The sequence below is a fragment of the Taeniopygia guttata genome, chromosome Z, assembly GCF_048771995.1.
Source record: "Taeniopygia guttata chromosome Z, bTaeGut7.mat, whole genome shotgun sequence".
NCBI lineage: Eukaryota > Metazoa > Chordata > Aves > Passeriformes > Estrildidae > Taeniopygia > Taeniopygia guttata.
The window spans coordinates 73,468,260-73,486,013 of record NC_133063.1 but is presented as its reverse complement, the minus strand read 5'-3'; the positions used below and the strand labels follow the sequence as shown (position 1 = coordinate 73,486,013).

Here is a 17,754-nt window from a genome sequence, read left to right as displayed (position 1 = left end):
AGAAACAAGATCTGGGAGTTTGAAATCACTCTGGTTCTCTAAAAGAATGCCTAGCAGAGTATGAAAGTCTAAGTGTTCAAATAAAATCTCTGCATATATATATTTGTGAAAGAAATAACACCAAGGTTCTTCACTTCCAAATAAAATTCCTGAGAGGTCCAACAAAGAGGATTTAGATGAGGCAGCTTACTGTGGGTAGAATATTTTCACTCCTAAGTGTAACAATATAATACTTTCAGCTTTACTTGATGTCTATATCTGTAATCTGCAGAACACAAATACTCTAGGCTGTTGTACTGCCTCCATGCATGCCAGGTGTTTCGGAAAGCCAACTTTTTTCCATGTCTTTCATAAAAATTATGTATTGGTGTGTTGATTCAAGTCCTTAGTCCAGCCCTTTGGAGTTTTTTGGGGCCCAAGGCCAGACCACATGTTTTGAGCATGTTTTGCCTTAATCTAGTGCTTTTAACTGTGGCATTTACTTAGCTAGCTGGGCTGCTTTGTGTCTTGCTACCCCCTCCTTCCAGTGGATGTGGGAAAATGGGTGCTGGGACTGTGAGTTAATATTCCTCCTAGAGCCTAGGATAAAACTTGTTGCAGGATTGGGTAGTGTCTGTGTGTGTGTATGTGCCAAGAATTGAATTTATCTTAGAATCTACCTTAGCCTCCTCATACCACTACATGTATGCATCAATGCACTCTCATGTGTTTTAATTCTAAAGGGATTACTGCTGTTACTATAGTAATAGCTGAAACACTGTTTGTGTCACAGACTAGCTCAGCTTGTGGAAAGAAATAATATTTTCATACTGGTTCCCATCAAGAAGAGGTGTTGCTTCAGCTCACCTGGCAAAATAAGTGCTGGTTAAAAAACCCTTAATTGCCTAGAGGTTATGGCATGGCAGTTATAATCCAAAGGGAAATACACTGTCAGCAGTTCTTTTGCTCTTGGCCGTTACATCTTGTTTGGTTTTTTGTTGTTGTTTGTTTGTTTGTTTGTTTGTTTTTAACAGAATCGTATCTCTGACAAGTTGCTTCTAATATATATGACTGTGGTTTGCTGGTTTTTTGGGATTTTTTTTGTTTGTTTTTTTTTCTTTTTTTTTTTGCCAGCTTCTAACTCAGTGGAGCAGTAAGAAATTTCATTCTCTTGCTCTTGAAAGGTGTTCCTCAAATATGGTGATTCTGACCCTCTCAAAAAATATTTCACAAGGTGTTTTTGTGGGTAGAGTCACATGCAGTTTGTACTGCTCTGAGTACTCACTGTTCTAATAGGTAGTTTATGAAACAGTACTTCTGGAACTAGGCGGGAGCTGGTTTCTGCCCTGCTTGCTTGCCCTATCTCCATCAGGAACTGCTAATTGTTTAATGAGTGTTATTTACAACTTTGCTGTTTGTTTGAGTCTAAGACAGAGTAACCCCGCTGGAAAATAGCTGTAGAACTGCTAGGACAATTTCCTAGGCTTCTTTAACAGAGAGCCTATTCTCATGGATAATTTTCTAGTCTTCAAGAAAATTGAATCACTATCAAGTGTTTATACTGAGGTGGATTTTATTATTCTATATTATCTAATCATAAAGGGCAGAATAGGAATCTTCATCCATGTAAGATCTGAATTTAATTGCTCAAGTTGAAAACAATACAAAAAGAAAGATACTTCTTTTTCCAAATTGTCCCATGAATTCTTATAATGAGATAAATTCACAGTGAATAGCTATACTGTGATAGGCTACACTAGAAGAGTTATCAAATGTCCAAACAATGTTAACACACAGAAGCATGAAAGTTGTGGCTGTGAAAATGGGGAACATATAGGCAGGCTTTTTCTGTGTGGGAATTCTATCCAGCTATACTTAACAGAGGAGAATAGACTCTCAAGGTCTTGCCTCCTCTGTCAGATCACAGCAAAATCTTTCAACATATCCACTGGAATGTTCCCTTAATAGTCTTTGAAAGATTAGCAATGAACTCATAATCTTCCTAAGTCTTTCTGCAAGACACCTACAGTCAAATGGATAGAAACTAGAGCTGGCTGAGAACCGCTGTCGGCTTCTCAGAGGATTAAGACCTATTATTTTTGTTAATATTCCTTCAGAAGTGATACGTTTGGTTTTGTTTTTAATGGAAAACTGTAAGAGGAATTTACAAAGATTTTCTTTAATCCTTACATTTCAAGTGAGAATGGGAGGAATAATTAAACTCGATTAAAGCAAATTGGGGTGTGGTTTTGAGATGTCCTTTTTGATATTTGACAATTATGACATTATTAAATGACTTTAGTAAAAGCAAGCACCGTGGAAGCTTCTAAAAAGCAAGTAAAACTCACAAATGGCTCTGCCATTCCCAGGGCTTGTATTCAGACTTCAACAGTAATTTTCCTGCCTTAGCTACCTCGATCAGACATGATTTGATGCAGTCATCTCCTCCACAATTACTTTAGTATACATCTTTGTTCTGACTGGAGAAAGCCTATTGATATATATCACCCTCAATCAGCCCAAGAGTATAAATGAACTAAAGGACTTGGTGGGGAAGAGAGAATATAATCATATAAATGAAACCTATCAAGAGTTAATTTTGACAAAATGGTGATGAACTAGTCCTTGATCTTGAGCTTGCTGAGTACATTAACTCATGGAGCTATGTCTTCCACACACAGAGTAACCAGGCATGACTTACCACTCTGCATATTGATGGGATTTCCCCAACCTAACTGTAGAAGTGTTGGTGCTATAGTATATTAAGTTTCTACAAGAACTTGATCATGCTCATGCTATGTTTTTATTCTCTGTTGCTAGTGCATAACTGCTTAGATGTGTAGCATTGTAACAAATGGCAAAGCTAGTTCTCATCCAGACCTTATGTATTAATTGTAATCCTATACATATAATACATATCCCACAGGATTCTGCTAAATAATAATAATGGTTAAAAACTGGGTTTGAAATTGAGGTTGTATGCTGCTTTAAGCTAAAAGATACCTCAAAGGGATTGCCTTTGAAGTAGAAAAACAGAAAGGGAATCATGTCTTCAAAAGAGATTGATAAATTGCAGAATAATTCTTGTCAGCATCATAAAAAAGGTTTCAGGTGGAGCTGACGTGGGCAGAAATGACTGTGCTGTGAGTCAAATACAAAGCATGTATGAGCCTGTCTTCTGCTTTTACATGACTGGTATATTTCATGTGCTTCAGTTCAATCCTGAAAAATATTAATATCACTGCAGTATCTTCCAGGAAGTTTCCAGTAAAGTGCAATATGAGAATGCCATTCAAATGCAGTATGTCATTCAAGTGCAATATGAGAATGGGAGAACAGTGTGTCTGTGGTACTGTGGTACCCTAATGGAATTTTGCAGGAAAGATGAATGTATTTGTGCTAGGTTCCTCTCCCCTGTTTACTTAGCTGAGCTGGGTAAAAAATAACAGATATAGCAGATCAGTCTATCTAAGGTTAGTAGGGACACTTCAGTTGTCAGTCTACAATGAAAGGCTACACTTCTGCCTGTTCTTAGACTTAAGGACCAATCTAGACTATATTCCCAAATATTGCAAAAAGCTCTTAGACTGTATCTTCCTCCTGGTTAGCTGAATCTGTTCAATTCTCTTTCTCTGGTAATCCCTCTCTGGATCTGATGGAAGCCAGACTAACAAAACTGTATGTATTTTTTAACAAGGACTGTGACAGACAACTAATCAGTAGAAAGTGGGCATCATGCTACCTGCCTTTTAGTTGGCATTGACCTCAGCTGGCAGAATACAGAAAAGCGGAAATCGGTAGATTTTGAGCAAAGATCATTATGCTACTGTGAACTAAAGACAGGACAATGCCAGGTGGGGGACTCTAAAAGTTCGCAGAGAGCTGCTTTGTGGACTTTATTTGCAAGTGATAGCCAGCATGGTGATGAAGCCGTTCTTCCCCAGAGCCTGGCCACTGGGAGCTGAAGCGCAAGTTTCTCCCAGACATCGGATACTGAATACCTGTAGGTCACTGACAACATCGGAGGGGCAGGGTCTGCACGCCCCTCCGCACACGAGCACAGCCCGCGCTGCCCTTCCCTGGAGCAGCCGCCCGGCACAGACCGCCAGTCCGCCGCCGCTGGTTCAGGGGCGTTGAACCGGCCCGGGCTGCCGCCCAGGTAACCCGGCACTGCAAAGGACACCGCGGGAAGGACTGCGTGAAGCTCTGCGGCACCTCGGTCAGTGAAGCCGCTCACGGTGGCGCGAAGCCGCAGCGTGACTGGAGGTGGGGGAAGGACGGGGGCTTCGGCATGAGTTTGGGACGACGCTCCGCTTGCTCCGACCCGTCCAGCTGCACTCGGACCGCCCCCGGGTCCGGCGGCCCCGGGACATCCCGATCCGCCCCGGCCGAGAGGCGGCGCGGGCGGTCGCCGAGGGCCGGCGGGGCGCGACCGGCGGGGGCGGGCGCTGCCATGCAAACGAGGGGGCGCGGCCGCCGGGGCGGCCGGGGCGGGAGGAGGCGGCGAGCGCGGCCCGGACGGACCGGGCGGGAGCAGTGGGGCCGGGCCAGACCGGGCCGGATCGAGCGGGGGCGGCCGGGAAGGGCCAGGGCCAGTGTCGCCACTGGGCTGTGAGCAGCGGACGGCGCTCGGCGGCCGCAGAGATCTCTCGCGGCGGACAGCGGAGAGGGAACATGGCGAGCGTAGGAAACGGCACGGAGGAGAGCGGCGGCGGCGGCGAGGAGGTAACCGGAGGGCGGCTGCCGAGGGGCTCCGGGCGTGAGGGCAGCGAGCGGCCGTCCCCGCCGGCGCGGCGGCGGCGGGGGAGATGCGGCAGGGGCTCCCCGGCACCAGCCGTCGGTCACCCACCTGCTCCGCCGTGGGGCCGGGCGGCCGGACAGGACAGGGGCAGGCCTGACCGCCGCTCTAGAGGCGACTCCGTCGCTTGGAGTTGGGGAGAGTTGTCCCGGCAGCGGGGCCGCAAGCTGCCCCTTCCCGTATCCCCCTCATTTGCTTGTTTTTTTCTTTTTCAAGTATCCTTTCTTGATTTCTTCCTTTTTTTTCTTTCTTTTTTTTTTTTTTTTTTTTTTTATTAATTTTTTCTTTAACCCCAGCTCCTGCGCTGCTCCGTGCGAGGGTGCCGCGCCGCCGCTCCGCCGTGCGTCCCAGCCGGGGGCGAGGTGCGGTGCGCGGGCAGCGGCGACCCCGCGGTGCGCTTGGCCAGGCCTCGCTGTCGGGGTGCCCGGGAGGGCCCTGTGTGCCTCGGGTCTGCCACGGGCACTTTCTCTGCCTGCGAAATGCAGCTGCTCAGAGCTGGAGTTTATGTAAGATGCGTTTTTAATTTCACCGTTGTTTTATTAAACGTGCTACAAACAGCCCAGACAGAAACCCTTTCAAACGATCGCTTAAACTTGAAGATTTTCCTTGTTACACTGTCAGTGTAGGAGAACTCAGTAGCAGGATTCCTTGACAATACCTCTTGGAAACTGGTGATTGAAAAGTATTGTCCTAGATGAGCTTTTGAGAATGCTATTGCCAAACTGCGACAGTTTTAACTGGGTCGTGCTTTTAAACACAGATACACAGATACACGCAGTCCTGGCAGGCACGTGTGGCAACATAGACTTGATTTTTGACTGCACAGTCTGGAATGAATGATGTGGGCATCCAGCAGCTTCTTCAGGAAGACTGGCAAGGCAAATCAGCCCAAATTTTGCTGAAGACACTTTATGAATGAGTACTTAATAGATTGGGTTTTTTTTCAGCGCCCAGTGTTTGAGGTGTGGTAGTATTTTGTGCGATGTGGTAAGTGACTAATGTCTACATTGGACTTGCTACACTGTGTAGTTCAGTGGAACTAGCTTGTTCTTGATTAGGGAATGGGAATATATGTTAGCCTGTATTTCAGAGCATGCTGTGAAAGTTTCTGCTTCCTAAGGTTATATGTGGCAACAGTGAAGAGGATGTGAAATGCTTGAATTTCATTGTATACCAGAGTGAATCACTGCAAAATGATAAAGTCATCTCTGTGAAGCTGAGATTTTTTTCCAGAGGAGGGAGAAAAATGTTATTAACTAGTTCTTGCAGCTCTCTCAGTAAGCAAATAGTTGGAATTCACAGCTGTTGAACAGGTATTCAGCAACTTTGTTGTAGCCCAGCTGTTCTGTATAAACAGTAGGAAAGAATATACTTCATTGAGTTTGGTGTTAAATGCTAATTTTTTTTAGAGGAAAAGAAGCTGCCATACAAAAACAAATTAGAATTAAAAGGTAGGCATAAAAGCCCATGAAAGAGGAGTTATTTGAACAATAGCTTTAAAAAAGTGTATAATTTACTTAGTATAAACCTAAAAGATCTCATGTTCTTTGCGTGTGCTTGATTTGCTTAGTGCTTGATTCTTTGGAATCTGAAACAGACCTATAGTGGTAATGCAGAAAGTACTTTGATTTTTCCTGGTCAGATTCCGGAGTTCAGGAGGAGAAGGGACGGTCACTGCTTTTGTAGCAGAAGTTGTCTAGACTACTGTAGACTCTCTTTGCCTACAGGTTCAGTATCGTCTCTTTGCTAATAAGCTTGTTGTGACTTTTTGCGCATGGTAATTGTTTTTAGGTGTCAGCATTTTTTTTGGTGTTTGCAGTGAGTGTGATGCTGAGATACAGAAGTAGCAGAAGACTTATAAGCCTTTATGAGCTATGTGCATCTAAATAGTATTGTTTACATAGAACATGGCAGATGGGAGCTCTTCTTCCTGATTTAAGTGTGCGTGCTTCGTACTATATGAACATAGCTTTTAGCATAGAATTTTGCTTTGCAGGGACTTGTGAATGCTTCTTCGCCCCTGAAGCTTTGAAGAGGAATATGTTAATCTAAACCTTGAAGTTGTTTCCTACTTAACAGGACATAGACCAGCAAGAACCCTTCTTCTAAAGTCCAAGCATAAGGTACCAGGTAGCTGCCCCCTGCTGTAGTCTGTCCCTGAATAAAGTTTGTGCTTTTCCTCATGCTTCTTGCAGCTCAAGGAAGTGCTAGATACCATGGGGTTTTTGTTTGTTTGGGTTTTTGTTTTTCTTTTTGTTCGTTTGAGGTTTTATGGCGGTTGTTTTATTTTTTTTTCTGATTTATGTCTCATTGGCTGCAGCTGTAGCTTTCCAATGGGCACATCAAGAAAATGGCATGAAGCGTAAATAAATCCTTGGATTTTTTTAAAAAAACATAAGTGTATTAGTCCATTGGTGGTTTTTTATTTAAAGGAAAAGAAACCCACCAAGAGGAACCAGAGACCTAAGACTAAGAGGCTGTATAAATGAGATAATGTTAAGGGTATGCTATCTGGGAAAACAAATAGCTGTTAAATTCAGGATTTTCCTGAGTGAGTGTTGCTTCTGTGGTGTTGAAATGTGTTTGTGGTCATTCTCTGTTAGGAAGCAGTTCCTGATTATATGTGATCAAAGTGTTCACCTGTGGTGTGGCTAGTTGTGAACTCAGACCTGATAAACCATCAACACCTAAACCGCTATATGACACTGACTTCACCACCTAAAAGAATTCACACTGTTATTCCTTTGGAATGGGCTGGAAATCTAGAACAGATACACGTAAGGGCATAGTAGCATTTCCAGCCACTGGAGAGTCTTCAAGCAAAACTTTAATTCTTCTCCACATCCACCCTTTTCCCATCCCCACCACCACTGTCTGAAGATTACTTAAAATAGCGGGCCAGATCTGCTTCCCATTAAGTTCAGTCTTTGCTGCCCTGGTTTTTCGAAGTCTTAAAGCCAGCTTAATTGGTTACTTGGGGATTCCCTATCAATTAAAAAAAAATTAACCCACAAACCCAGTCATGGTCCTTGTTTATCTAAGGGTTGCGGCGAGACAGAAAGATTTATGATTAAGAAGCATCTAGATGCTAAAAGAATTCCTTGCTTGGCTGAAGGGAGCCAGACTAAGGATTATTTACAGATCTGAAGGTGATTTGGTGCCCTTGCAGTGGTAAACTCTAAGGTTCGTCCTGACTTTTTCTGGGATAGAGTTAATTGGCGCTATGCTGTGTTTTGGATTTAGTACGAGCATCCTTTAAACAACAGTGATTTCTAGCTGTTGCTAAGTAGTGCTTACCCTAAACCAAGAACTTTCAGTGCCTCATGCGCTGCCAGCAACCAGGTGCACAAGAAGCTGTGAGGGAGCATGGCCGGGATAACCTTGAATATCATGCCCAATATATAAACTGGGGGGAGCTGGCTGGGAGGGACCAATCACTGCTTGGGGACAGTCTGGGTATCAGTCAGCAGGTAGGGAAAAATTGTGTTGTGTATCGCTTCTTTCCCTTGGGTTTTTTCACTTTCTCTTTCTCCGTTTTATACTGTTGTTATTGTTATTAATTTTACTTTATTTCAATTATTAAACTGTCTTTATCTCAGCCCATGGATTTTACCTTTTCCACCCAATCTTATTCCCATCTCACTGGCAAGAGAGGAGAGCAAATGAGTGGCTGTGTGATACTTGGTTGATGACTGCGGTTAAACCTTTTTCTTGTGTCAAATGGAAGGATGATGAGTTCAGGTAATAATAAATCTGACTATAATATGTGAGAATAAAATTTTAAAAGCATTTGTTATATTAGTGACATGGGAGGAATACAGAGATGGTGCTCCCCATTGTAAGGAGAAAATTTGTGTATTCAAAGCTCAGCTGGAGTTGAAGATGTCCAGGACTGTCAGAACAATTAAAAAAAGGTTTTGCCGTTTGATATGTCAGTAGCAAAAGGCAGTGCAGAAATAATGTTATCCCATTACAGGATGAGGATGAGCACTTCACAAACAGACACAGACAAGGCAGAGATGTTTAACACTTTCTTTGCTTCTCTTGTCAATACTGAAAAAGGGGTAAGCATGTCCCAGCACCTTGAGCTGGAGGACCATGGCTGTAAGAATGAAAAACTAGCTGGATCCCCAGAAGTCTGTGGGGCCTGATGGGATTCAGCCACAAGCTCAAAAGAGCTGGCTGATGTCATTTGTCACAAGATCTCTTTCAATGATTTTTAATGGTCTTGGGAATCTGGAGAATGTGTTCATCACTATAAACCAGACTGTAATGACAATTTTATACCTTGGGGTCCCTCAAAAAGAATCTCAACAGCTCTTCTGATGCCACAACTTAGTACAGGAGTAGCGCTGAAACAATTAGACTGATTAGGGTGTTGGCTGAGTAAGTAGTTCAATGCTACCTCCCTTGCATTAAGTGATATGTTAACAGATATCAAAAGTACCAGTCAATTGCAATCTTGGCTAACATTTTCCCAAGAGAAGGGACTATGAAGGTGATCCTGGAAATTACAGGCCTCTCAGTCTCACTTCAGTGACCAGTAAAAGTGTGGAGATTGTTCTGGGAATTACTGAAAAACATCCAAAGGACAATGCAGGTATCAGAGCCAGTATGGCTTCATGAAGGGAAAGTCCTACTCAGTACCATCAGAGGAAGAGAAGATCTTGAATATGTTGGGAAGGTGACAGGCTCTAACTCCATTGATGGGCATTGCAGCTGGAGCAACCCTTACAGGTATCAGCCACTCATATAAAAAGAAGAAATGGACAGAGAAGAAAGCTCATAGTAAAGTAGGGTGAAGCAGGGCTATTGCAAGAGCAGGAGGAAAAGACAGAAAAGAGACAACAATTCAATACCTTATCTGTGAGTGTGAAATATGTGAAGAGACTTCACCCATCCTCCAGATGAGCACATTGTTACCTGCCTGCTTTGGTGCTGCAGTAACGGGGTTAGTAGCCTGGAATTTTAGAGTAGGGAAGCAGGTGAGATTATTTTCTACAGAAGGGGGCATTAACAAGGCAGTTAGGAAAAGGATACAAGTCATCAGCCTCTGGAGGTGACTTCTGTCAAGTGTGAAAGAGAGGTATCCCTTCAATGGAGATGTTATATGCCACCCAGACTAGTGGGACCACCACGTCCAGTATCTGAGGGAATTAACCATGCTAGAGATGATTTATTATGACCAAAACAATGTGCAGTTACTCACAGATCCAGGTGAAATCCAGTGTGCATGACTGATGGGGTGGTAATATGAATAACGCACACCATGTACCATTGTTGTGTGGCAATTTATTGGTGGTAATGAGACAAAACTGGGTAGCTGGGGAGACAAAGAGGCGGTGATGGTGGGCAAAGTGGCTTGCCAACTCTGGCAATACAGAGTCACTATGGATTTGCTGTGGAAAAACTGGTTGAGAAATGGGAAAAACTATTCTAAGATGTTCCAGCAACAACAACAAAATATAGATCCTACTCCCCATCTGTATTGGCCAGTATCTTTGCTGTTAAGAGTAAATGTTCTTCTGCTCAAGAGAGAGGATGTAGAGGGTAGACACAGTGGGTTGCTTTGTGTTTTTATCTGAGGGATCACAGAGTAGATGTGAGAAAGTGGGATAGAAAACCTATCTTCAGCCCTAGAGGCATTGGTACCCAAGTTGTAGGGAAAAAATCCCAAAAGGTTTTTTTGCCAGGAAAGTTGTTCCTCCAGTCTCCAGTGGGCAGTTTACCAGAGTAAAAGGTTTTATCTTATTCCTAATTTTTGGGAAAGAAATTCTAATCTCATTTTCTTTATATGAAGTAAGTGGACAGTCCAGTGACCAGGAAGGGGGGGGGGGGGCATGCTCCAGCCAGGTGGAGGAGGGGGGGCAGTCATGTTTATTAGACTCTGTGGATCCGATGGCCTAGCATGTCAGACCCATGGGTGTATAAGGCTCTAGCAAACACCAGTGCAGAGTCAAGCTATAAAAAACTCATTTGTACTTTTGTAGTGACAAGGGCATCCCGGTAGCTGACTATTGGAGGCTGAAGTGAACTTGACTAGGAATGAGTGGCAAAAGCACCTTACTGTGATGGCCCCAGGGGCCCTGTATATCCTTGGCACAGGCTACCTCAGGAGAGTACATTTCAAGGGATTAAAGGGTACCAGTGGGCTCTTGGTGCCTCTGCCTAGCACCAGCAGAGATGCCATGATTCTTGCCCAGAATCTGATCAGTCGACTCCAGAGCCAAGGAGTGATCATCAGGACCCACTTATCCTCTGATAGCACCATATAAGCAGTCAAGTCTAAGGGAGAGTGGAATCTGACAGTAGACTCTTGTGGCCTGATTGAAGTCATGCCACCTCTCAGTGCTGCTGTACTGGATATGCTGGGACTTCAGTGACAGCTAGAGTCAAAGGCAGCCAAGTGGTGCCACAACTGATATTGTTAGTGTATTTTTCTCAATCCCTTTGGCAGCAGAGTGTATGCCACAGTTTGCTTTCACTTCTGCTTAGAGAGTTGTCAAGTACACCTGGAACTGACTGCCTCAGGGTTGAAACACAGCCCTGCCGGGGTGGGGGGGATGGGATGGGGAACACGAGGTGGGATGGGGTGAGAGAGCATCTGTGTGGTATTTAGTTGCTGGCTTAGTTGTAGGTACAAGCCATGATAGGCTTGTATTAAGGACAGCTTGACCAATTCAGCTAATCTGTGCCTCATCTCTAAACTAAGCTATTAAGGAAAATTTAGGTAATGAAGGTCTTATGATGCATGGTGTACTCTCTTGAACTGCCCAAGCAGGGATAAACACTGTATAGGCTGGCTTTACCAGCCTGGACAGTTTATCTTCAGAGCTAATTTCAAATGAAACCAGCATCATCTTTAATTCAAAAGCCGGTTAGTACTTGGTTTAAGTACTCAAGAGTTTCATCCACTGTTGCAGCAGCTGCTGCACTTATGATGAAAGAACCTCCTAGTGGTATGCTTCTTTACATCAGTAGTTTAATATAATAATGTACTTTAGAATAAGTTATAGAATGTGCAGCACTGGCTATTTTCTTTCTCCTGTGTATGCTGAGGATTCTTCAGCAGTCTCAGTGGTAAAAGATGGTGGTAGCTGCATTTCCACAGAGACTTTGAGAAACTGGAAGCAAGCTATTGTGGTACCTTTTTCACCTTAAAAACCAGAATGTGTTGGAAATATGGAATTGGGAAGCAGTAGTGGGGGTGCTTTCTCTCTTGAAGGATAATTAAAAAGAAAAATCTAACTCATCTAACTTGTATGGTTTTGTTTCCTTGAGAAATACACTTTAGTCAACCAAATAATATAAAATTTGTACTCCTCTTGCCTGCTTTTTCCAAAGTGTTGCGCTTTGGCACATGGCTCATCTGTTTTTCCTGGTTCTTGGTGTTGGTCTTTCCTAGTGTCAGAGCACATCTGCATCTAAGATAAGGACCATTCTATTTCAGGAGCTCAAATGGACAACTAGACATGACTAGTAATTTCTTTTTTACCTGTAAACAAAATTAGGTCACTGTCCGTCCTTCCAAGATTCTGAAGTTCTTAAGTTCAAACAAAACTTAGCTTTACTTATAGGTGTACTATTGAGAGGTCTGTGTTTCCTTGTGACTACTATTCAAAATAGGATGTGTACTCCAATTTTATCTTACCTATGTTGTTCTTAGATGGCTTACTTTTGTTTTTTGTGTTTTTCCATTTCTTACTTGCTTCCTAGAGTCACGCATTTGCGTTCCTTGGCTGACTGCGGCCAAATCTGAAAGCTGATTACATAAAAAAACCCTGAGTCTTTGTTGATTTACTGGAGGGAAAAAGGAGTATGCAGAATTCCAATTAAATTTTCTTATTTAGTATTCACTATTATTAACCTGTGAGCTGTTTCTCCACAGAGCAAGCGATAAAAGGTACAGAAGATATGGGCAAATGTGGGATCACTGTAGAAAGCACCATGTGCCACTTAGGGAAGTAGAACTGATGTAAACTGGGAAAGCAATGTACCTATGAAGTGAATTTTAAAAGGGAAGTAAATTTTGCCTTTACTTCTTCTCTGAGGCTGAGGTTTTATTTGGTTTTTGGGTTGTTTGTTTTGTTGTTTTTTTTTTTTTTTTTAATTGGAGGAGGGGTGTGAGGTGGTGATACTTGTATATGAATGGAAAACAGTATAACCAAAAGGAAGAGTTAACCTTTTTGCTTAAGGTTTTGGGTATTATTTTTATATTGAACTGTTGCTATTCTGGTGTGGGAAGTAGCATCTAATATCTTTTAATGTAGCCTTTTCTTGGAGCGGTGGAAGTTACTGTAATTACAACTCTAAATTGTACAACTGCCTCGGTAAGTGTAGCTAATAACTTGCCAGCCACTGTAGAATCACAGAATGTTAAGGGATTGAATTGACATGAAACATCATCTGGACCCAACACTCCCACCCAGGGCAGGTACACCTCCTACACGACCAGGTTGTTCAAGGTCTTGTCCATCCTAGCCTTGAACACTGCCAGGATTGAGCCATCCACAACTCAAGAAAGACAGTTCTGTTTCTTACACAACCTACATGGGAAGCCAGTTCTGTTTCATATGTAAGCCTAAAGGGGGATGGTTTTCTTCTTTCAGTTCCAGTCAATCCATGTGAGAGTTATAACTTTGTGGAAACAGGTTTGGTTCTGCAAATGTTTGTTCTTTTGCATATTGGTGCCAATATGCTTGGAAAACCCTCGAGACCAGATGAGCTTGTTGAAACTGCCAGAAGTTGATGCCTTGGCTTGGATAAAGGTTCTTGCTAAGCCCTCTCTCTTGGCAAAGTGGTTGTGTGTTGAAAGAGAAAAGGAACTTGGTTTCTTGGCAGCCTATACATTAATTCACAGCATGGACCAGGATGACTCAATGTAGGAGTAGGTCATAGACATGTCTGATCTTGTGCCTCCTGTAAATCTTCCATAGCTTGCCTAACCATAAGGACGTATTGCAACTAGTCGCTACTGCAACTAGTATGGCTTTCTTTTCTGTGTGACGCCAGCACAGGAGGTAGAGATAAGATCACAGTTTTTGGTGGCAGGCTGGCAGGAATACCGCCCAGCACACCATGTCCATCTAGTGGGCAGTAACTTCAGCAAATCCTGTTTCTTCTGGATTAATAGAAACAGTATTATATTCGAGGGAACAGAAATGATAGATCACTGCTCTCATTTTGAAAAAGGAGAAAAACTGCAGCTAAAGATTCGAGAAGCAGTCTGAGAATTGGATACATGTTGCTGTTTGTATGTGTTTTGATTAGAGCCTGGACATGGCCAAGACCTGTGTGCCACAGTTGGTCAAGTGTCTGCTTAAATAGTCAGAAATGGGAGAGCTGAATATTCCTTCTGCTTTTCTAAGCCCTCTCAGGTTCAAAAAAAAAGGTTTCTGCTAAGTCAACAGTAAGTAAATATCACAGACATGTGAACTTAACACCAAAACTCAAACACCAACTGCTAATGTTTGTTTTCTTATCAAGCAAGTAAAGACTTTCTTGCCATCGTATTCTGGAGTAAGGAAGTGTGATGCTGTTACCACATACTAAGGCAAGATAATCTAATATCTTAGTAGCAATGGTATTTTTTGTTGTGATGCAGTGAATGTATCGTGCTTTTATTCCAGTTCTCTTTTGCATTCACTTTGCAATAGAGTGGTATATAAACTTTTGCAAGCCAGTGTTTGGATGTGCATTACTCCTTTGACTTCTTGTCATCCCCAGAAGTCAACCTCACACGCACTCTTGTTCTCCAGAAATCCTCTTATTGGAGGGTGAATGAGGACAGTCTGTCGTCCAAACAGGGAGGAGGTTAGTGGAAAACCTGTTTCTGAAAATAAATGTGTATCTGGCAATTCTTGGCAGCAATGGTTCTTCTAAAAAGTGTAGTGTTGTATAGGTGAGTAGGAATACTTGTATGTAACTAGTAGTAGGCCAGAGGAAAGAAAAAAATATTTCTATTAATTTTAGTTGAGCAAAGTGGGATTATAGTGATGGTAGAGTATATCACACTGACTTTTATTTTCACCAAGAAATAATGGACTAAGATGAAGATGTTTTATCTGGATTATCTCCCTTAGAACTGTTATCAAATGCAGCAGGGCAGTTAGTAAAACTGTAATGTAAAGTTGGTAATGGCTTTGTGGCTGTGTCATTTTGTGTTTTGTTTTTGGTATTTGTGTTTTGGTTTGGTGGTGGGGATTTTTGTTGTTTTTGGAGGGGTTTTCTGTTGTTCTTGTTGGGGTTTTTTTTGTTTTTCTTTTTTCCCCTTTTCTGCAAACTTACTAAGTTTCCAGGGCTGGAGAATATTGAATATTTTTCTTTTTTTTTTTTCCACTTCTCTTTAGTATATATAGTTATTTATGGTTAAACAGCTACTCTAAGGTCCTGTGGCAAAACCTAAGCTTGCCACTGGAAATACCGGGGAGAGGTAGAATTACTAATTGTGGATTTAGTAAATCCATCTCTTTTTAGGTGTATTATTGTTTAAGCCCAGCTCACGCAGCGGTTTGCTCACTACCCCACCAGTGAGACTGGAGAAAGAATCAGAAGGGTAAAAGGTAGAGAACTCATGGGTTGAGATAAAGGCAGTTTAATAGGGAAAGCAAAAGCAGCAGTACACAAAAGCAAAGCAAACCAAGGAGTTAATTCACTGCTTCCCATGGGCAGGCAGATGTTCAGTTATCACCAGGAGCGCAGGGCTCCATCACAGGTGACAGTGACTTGGGAAGACAAACACCATCACTCCATAGACTGTCCTATTTTCTTCTTCTTCCTCTCTTTTATGTACTGAGAATGATGCTGCCTGGTCTGTAATATCCCTTTGGTCAGTTTGGGTCACCTGCTCCTGCTGTGTCCCCTCCCAATCTCCCATGCACCCCAAACTGGAATACAAAAAGCAGAAAACAAAAAGCCTGTGGGTAAACCCCTCTCAGCAATAACAGAAATGTGTCTATAGAATCAACTCTTGTGTTCAGCACAAATCCAAAAGACAGCCCTATACTAGCCACTGTGAGGAAAATGAACTTGACCCTAGCCAAAACCAGCAGAGTGAGGCATCTTACACAGATGTTTAAAGTTCTTCTAGCTAAGCTGGCTGGAAGGAGCTGAAGAAACATGCGAAAACTGAAGTTCATTTTTGACAAAACCCTCCCAACTTAATTTGGGGAATCAGTAATTTACAAAAGCAATTTAAAATAATGATGTTGAGAAAAGTAATATATAACATGGGATGTGAAACTTAAGTATTTTCTGACTTTTTTTATGAACTGTAGCATAACTGGGTACTTCATGAAATACAGCTTTTTTGGCTCTTCTCAGTAAGAAGAGTATTTTGAAAAGTAATTTTGTTAACTGCATTGAGGGAGAACAGCGCTGTTTGAGCCATTTTCATCTAAATATTATATTAATGTTAATAGATGATGATAATGTTAATTATTATGTTCCTTTTTAAAAGAAGTGTGGAAAGCTTAGGAACTAAACTTTGGAGACAAAGCAGTCTGCCTAAATTTAAGTGTGTGGTTCGGTCCAGAGAAAGAATTTTAAGGTAAGACTTGGTGGTGTAAGCATATTGCTGAAGAATATTTAAATCTGTGTCATGTCCAGATGGAGAATCTTAGGCAGAAAATCATGTGCGGCTCTGAGAAATCCAGTTAAATGTAGCTGGCTGTATAGTCCTACTTGACACCGCTGAAGTTACGGGGTGGTCTACTGAACTTAAGTAAAGTTTTCTTAAAACCTGGGGAAAGAGACATTCAGTAGCAGTTCAGTGTCTGTTTTTTAATGTCATTTGGATTGAAGTGCCACACATGGTTATAACTCTGGAAAATATGGGGTAGCTCATGGCCATTCACTTCTAGAAGATGGCATACTTAGTTTGATGCTTTGCCAAATTGCTGCATCTTCTGCTAGATGTGAACTCTGTAATTTCAAGTCATGCTGAGATGAAGGGATGGCCGAAGTTGTATAGTTAAGCTTTAGAGTGAATATATTTCTCAGCAAGTGACACCAAAGGAGTCTTAAAGTCCAAGTTTAAAAAAAAAAAAAGTAGTTTTTTTAAAAGTCCATTTTATTTTTTTGAACAATGTGATTTTTAGCTGATGAGTTCATTAAGTTATATCTGGACTGGAAGTGCAAACTAAATGCAGGTTTCCCCAACTTTATTCTTTTTTGTTGACTGGAAATAGAAGTATAGGGTCATGTCATTGTCACAAATCAGGTCCCATATAGAAAGGTCTTCCTGGAAATCATGCTCTGTATTTATTCTCTTCTGCAGGTCAGAGTTCCACTGTGAAGGACTCCTCCTAACTGCTTCCTCAGTTAGTCTTGTGAATTTGTACACTGGAGCACTGAAAAACTGCTTGTAATTTTAGATAGTAATGTGTGTGAGTGAAGAGGAGGTTGTTCAGGTCTGTAAGGGAATGTAGACAAGAAGTTAGTTGATAGACTGTACAGCTGTGTGTTCATGGTGCCCTGCATTGGGGGTTTCATGCTGAATCAGCCAGGATGTTCATCTTACAGGTGTGTCATCACAGGTAGCTGTGCATGGGCACAACTGAAGGAATTGTAAAGAAAGCATCATGGGGATAAAGACTAGAGATTGCATAGTGGAAGCGGCTTATGTACTTTCTCCAAATAGTTTGAGTTGCAACATGGAACACAGTTTGTGGTCCTGTGTTAGCTAGTTTCTCTACAAAAAGCAGCTTGTCTTGGCCAATGGGATTTGTATTGCCTTGAATTCCTGTCAGTGTGTGTGTTCTGTTTGAGTAGAGAAAGGAAGTCACCTGACATCATTGAAAAAGCTGACATCCAGTGTGGCTATTTTGGCTTAGTTTCTTTTTATTTTTTAAACACACATAACATGTTACTTTGTGTTTGATGCTTGTGGAAGACCTCTAGTGTTAGGAGGACGGGTAGAGTGCAAGAAGGGGAAGCTGAGGTTACATCTTGTGATGGCAACCAAAGACACAGGGCTT

The 17,754-nt window shown here is 42.2% G+C and overlaps 1 protein-coding gene across 5 annotated transcripts in view; it reads left to right on the top strand.

Moving 5' to 3' along the window:
- The first annotated feature begins 4,419 nt into the window (after positions 1–4,419).
- TTC39B (tetratricopeptide repeat domain 39B) overlaps positions 4,420–17,754 on the top strand; it is a 76,586-nt gene continuing 63,251 nt past the window's right edge. For 2 of the 5 annotated variants that reach the window (XM_072921805.1, XM_072921804.1), the window contains exons 1-2: positions 4,422–4,704; positions 6,774–6,900. Coding sequence is in view for 2 of the 5 variants with exons in the window: in XM_072921803.1 (XP_072777904.1) it covers positions 4,654–4,704 (51 nt within the window). In the remaining 3 variants the exon portion in view is untranslated. Of the gene's footprint in view, positions 4,705–6,773; positions 6,908–17,754 lie in introns of all 5 variants that reach the window. The other 3 variants (XM_072921806.1, XM_072921803.1, XM_002191359.6) reach the window with 3 other exon arrangements.